The sequence below is a fragment of the Rhea americana genome, unplaced genomic scaffold, assembly GCF_003343005.1.
Source record: "Rhea americana isolate MKP2758 unplaced genomic scaffold, rheAme1 scaffold_109, whole genome shotgun sequence".
Lineage (NCBI taxonomy): Eukaryota > Metazoa > Chordata > Aves > Rheiformes > Rheidae > Rhea > Rhea americana.
Window position 1 is genome coordinate 2,027,772 of NW_028185139.1, and position 5,135 is coordinate 2,032,906.

Sequence of the window (5,135 nt, forward strand, 5' to 3'; positions counted from 1 at the left end):
ATGATAATCAAGATAGTGCTAAGATTTCTTCTGTCTGAGTAACAAGTTTCCTGTCTTGGGCTACTGAGCGGAGTCTTTGGGCTTCAGTGCGTTTTATTGTATTGCTACTGTGGTCTGTTATTAACCCYGCCTGCCTGATCCCGCTTATAAGCGATGCCTGATTCAGATTAGACTGATTTGCTCTGACTGGGGTATCTCACTAAACAGTCAATGGCGTTGTTCTACTGAGAAAAGGTTGTTTCTGTCCCCTTTGCAATGCTTTTACGCTGTCATGCCATCCCACTTTTCGTTTCAAATTTTTCATGGGCCTGGAAAAATATCTTGGGACTTTTTGTCTTAAAAATGAGAAACACCCTTCCACTTGTTTCTCTCTCTGTCTGTTTTTAAACCTATGAAATAACAGCTCCAAAAATTGTCAGCTACATTTGAGGGGAACTGTAACAGATTTGAAAGGAATCTTTTCTTCTTGAAGTGGTAAATCACAATTGTAACCAAAATTGTTCTAAAAGTAGGAAGATGTTCATGTATCAAGCAGCAAMGCTAAAGATCAAAGTTCTACCAGTAAAATTAAAACCTTTAAATGTTTTTAATTAAATCTCATTCTATAAYTCAACTGAAAACAAGACCACCTAAGAGCAGACACCAGAATACCCTTATCAAGAAAGGAATTAAAAGAYGCTCTCTCTCTGAAATACAAAATGCGGTGAATTATGGTTACAGCCTCAAATAACTTTCGACTCAGTTGATACAAGCTATTCCCACTGAACTTTCACATCCACAGTTTTTGTCACCATTTATTGGAAGTTATACGTTTCATAGCACTTAAATCTTATAAATGGGATAACGCACATGCAAAAACTTAAATATATAGTTGGCTGCGCTTAGAGGAAGCTGTAATTTTTCATGCCAGCAACTTAACTGCTGCRGGTTCTGTATCATAGTGGGAGTCATTCCCGGTTTCTAATGTAATAATGGTTGAAGCATTGAATTGCCTAAGCGTTAATGAGTTACTTGATGAAGTGTGTAGCTGGTGGGGGGAGCGCAGACCAGCGTCCTATTTCAGTGGGAGCAGTGGCTGGAGCATAGCTTGAGCTGGTGGTTCCCTGCCACGGACGCTTTCTGCCTCGAGCCCTTGGAAATGCAGTTGTCAGCCCTGTTCCATTTTCGAGTAGCCCTAAAGCTGTTTTAAGTGTTGCCAGAGCCCACTCAGCAGCTCTGAAAGTTGGAAACGCTTTGTGGAAACTTGCTTCTGACTCCTTYTGTTGTTCTGTCTAAACACCGCGTTAGCCGTTTGGCCCTATATGAGAACAGTCAATATATCTGTAAATGGCACTGYGCTATTTCCGTATCAACAGTGCAGAAGAAAACATGAGCAATTTTCACAGTATAAAAATGCTGCATGTAGGGGGGAAAAAATCATTACTTTTAACAGTAAGCCAAAATATCTTTTACTATGTGAATGCTTTTGCCCAGCAGCAACCGAACATACCATAGAATATAGAAGATTTCTCTGCAGATTTTTTTGGTGTCACTGAGTGTAATAGAGTAACAAACTGAACTTCTGTGTGCGTGCAGACACACACGCTTTTGTTTTCTGATTTAAATATTGCAGAGCCATCTCAAATGCTTGCTTTTAAAACTTGCTTTTTACAGCTCAGTCCTCCATGGAAAAGAAACCTATTAAGAGAAACRCAGTTGCTGTTTGTATTCATTTATTTGACATTTGGCAACAAATATCCTAGTGGAAACCTTTGGATTTTTTTTTAAGTTCACAGCTAGGTAGTCTGTATAGAGAAATTTCTTCTTTGCATTCTGATCACTGTGATTGCCTTATGCTTTGAGATCGCCTTATGCTTTGAGGTGTGAGTTCATCTCTGTCAAGTATTTTTTCTGTCTRGGGTTTCTATAAGCTCTGTTTCTGTGTGGAGTACTAAACTTTCTTGAATCTCTCTCAGGGACAGGCCTTGGAATTCCGCAGTTATTTTGCTTTTGTTTTCACACTGAATATCCCTTTCTTCTAGTTTCAGTGAACTGGGTCATCCGGTTTATCTTTTCTACAAATTTGTCATGGCCCTTCTCTTCATGTGTTAAACATTAACGCACGCAAAATAAAARATTTCCAGTTGTTTGCAGCTTTTCAAACTGCTTTGTAATTTGCTCTCAGACTTCTGTCGTGGACCAACTTAATTGTTCCGTACTTGCGGGCTTGCTTTGTGCCCTGTGTGATTTTTGCCACTCTTCTCACTCAATAATACTCTTGATTTTGCCACAGACTCACATCTCAAGACTTCCTCCCGGGGCCGTGGCGGGACAGTCCGTGGCAATAGAAGGAGGCGTTTGCCGTCTGGAAAGCCCGGAGAGCCGAACAGCTGATTCCTCACTTCACTGTAGAGAATGTGAATGACTTTTTGTACAAAAAGTTCTTTTGTGTTTTAGCAGCTGTTGGAAATTCTACTTTGTTTTATACCCTGTATTGCAACCATGTGCACCATGAGACAAGTGCTGCTGTAGTTTATGTTCTCGCTCTGCGAATGGGCGGGTGTGCRTGTTCATTTTTTTCCCCCAATAAAACAGGAACTCTTCCCAGTTCTGCAAAGATCATGTATGTATGGTTAATGATTATGTTTTTATTGTTCTGTTTTTGAAAAATATCTGAAGATTGAAAAACAATTAATTTAAAGATGTGGTCACAATTGTCATTCATGTTCTAAATTTAAAAGTAACAGGCCTTTGAAGTGGCTATATAATTATGCAAAAAYGATTATGGTTTCTAAGCGTCTTCGTGGTTTAAGGAAATCCAATAGTGGTTTAAACATGGGTTGTTTTTTTCCTCCCCAATAAGGAGGATTTTTTTTTTTGGTCAAAGAATGGTTTCAGTGAAACAAACTAGAGCAAARTTAAAGCTAGAATTGTTTTAAATAGTCTTATAGGTCATATCTCTGTTTTCAAACTAAGATGTTAATAGCTTCAAGCTGTATGTGTTACAAAAAGCTATATGAAGATAATGTATCGTAATGTAGTCTTTATGTATAATGGAATACTACGGTGTAAATAAGAAAAGTTTATGGAAAGATTCGATATTATTCTTCGCTTCTGTTTTAAATCTATTTTTGAGAGAGAGAGAGAGAGGTACAGAAATGAACATATTACTGGATGCGAAGTGCAATGTGTATGAAATGGATGTTGGGAGGTCTGATACTAGCTTTCTTATTGATAAAGCAACTTCCTAAAGTCCAGCCACAGCATGGGTATTTATATAACTGTGTGTAATATGTATGTACTGTGCATAAATTTACTGTAATTCTTTTTATAACCTTCAACAAAACTGCATTATAGGACAATGTAATCCTTCTCTGCCTTGTAAAACACTGGCAGTGGAACCGTCTTTTTTCACCAGTTCTGACGTGTTCGCCAGAGCACTTGAGTCCTAAAAGGGTGTTCGGGCAGACGATCTTCCATTCAATGCTTTTTTTTTTTTTTTTTTCCTTCACAGCATTGGCAGCAATAGAAGACTCTTGTAATTAATCCATTGTTCTGATAAGTATGCCAAAGAGAAACTAAAATAGTTCATCTTTTTCCCTGGTGGATATTTGATAATTCTGTTTTCAGAAGTAGTGGATGAATAGATATTCAGACTGTATTTGCTTAACTGGGCATTGTACTTGCCTTTTTTGTAATGTTGTGCCTGCCTATAACAGACATACTTGACTGATTAAATGGTTACATTGATTGTAGTACCAATCTTTCATGGATAAAAATCTTAATAAATTTTTTTTAAAAGACTGAGTCCCTTTTCACTGTTGCAGCATACATTAAGATGTTGTCTTTGTGCGTAAGTGTGTGTTTGGGGGGTGGGCTTTTTGGTTTGTTTTTTGTTTTCCTAATAATGACATCAGTACAAGCTTGTCTGTGGAAAGAAATGTTTTCTAACCTAGACTAGTGCAGCTGCATAGAAGCCATTTGAATTTTTTTGAAGTATGGCTGAGTTCGTACTGCTATTATCTGAAATAGCAGTTCATTTAATTTCTGTTCTTAGAAGTTTGGGAGCTGTATGGCACTGCAGCAAAAAGTAGATTAAGCAGGAAAGGTCACTTAAAATGTTAATCTAGCTTCAGCATTTAAATAGTCTTTTTTAAATGTTGATTTTGTAACTTAGATACTCTATAACAGTCYGTGGGAGATTTCAAGATTCCTTTTTTGTTTTGAGATGGGTTCAGGATAAAATTTGTGTTTTGAAGACTGTTTTATAATCAAAGATTTTTCTATAAATTCTTGTAGATAACAATAACGGGCTTTTCAGGATGCAGAAAAAAAAAAAGAAAGCATCTGTCTAAAATGTGTTCAGATATTGGACAGGATCCTTAGCAGTTATACCCAGAAGCTGGTCTCATGAAGTGAAGAGAAACTCTACTGATGGACAGTAGCTCAGAACTTGACGGTACAGAATACAATGCTTAAGAAATCTGCTAACAAAGAAGCTGAAATTTTGAAATCATTAAAGTTGCTCTTCCATACAGCATTAAATGATTGTATGGGTGCTTTGGAAAACTGAAGGAGTGGATTTGTAGATACCGGTAGTAGAAAATGGCATTATTTTTGGAAAACCTGAAATAACAGTGTTAACTTGCTTTCATTCTAAAAGTGCTTTTCAGTGTAAGCTTCATAGAAACATTGGCATAAGTTTACTCTTTCATGGAGTAAGCATGGCAGAGTGGTCTGCAAGATATGTGAATTGGTGATTTGCTTCTTCCCCCCACCTTTCCCTTAATATTCCCTCTTCCTGCTTAATCTGTCCTTATGGAGATTTGGATTCCAGCATGATTCTTTCCACACTATCTCAAAATGACTTTTATATTGCAGTATATTATAAAAAAGTAAATACTATGTTTTGCTTTTACTTGGCTTCCATGTCTATATAATACCCTGCTCAGCTACTTGATAATTACTAAATTACCACTAGGTACTATATACCTTCCTAAAGAAGCCAAGTGTTTTGCATCTTTTTGAACTTCATCAGTGTCTCTCTTAACTGTCCAGCTTCTCCTCCTCCTGTCTGGGTGAGGGAAAAAACAAGAAAAGGAGCTCTACTACCTTACCGTCCTCAGAATCACGAGCAAGATACAGAACACAACCAA

The 5,135-nt window shown here is 37.4% G+C and overlaps 1 protein-coding gene across 1 annotated transcript in view; it reads left to right on the forward strand.

The window, feature by feature from the left end:
* TASP1 (taspase 1) overlaps positions 1–3,746 on the forward strand; it is a 95,786-nt gene extending 92,040 nt beyond the window's left edge. The window contains exon 14 of the mRNA XM_085311924.1: positions 2,273–3,746. Coding sequence (XP_085168050.1) covers positions 2,273–2,404 — 132 coding nt within the window. The 3' untranslated portion in view covers positions 2,405–3,746. The remainder of the gene's footprint in view (positions 1–2,272) is intronic.
* The last annotated feature ends 1,389 nt before the right edge of the window (positions 3,747–5,135 follow it).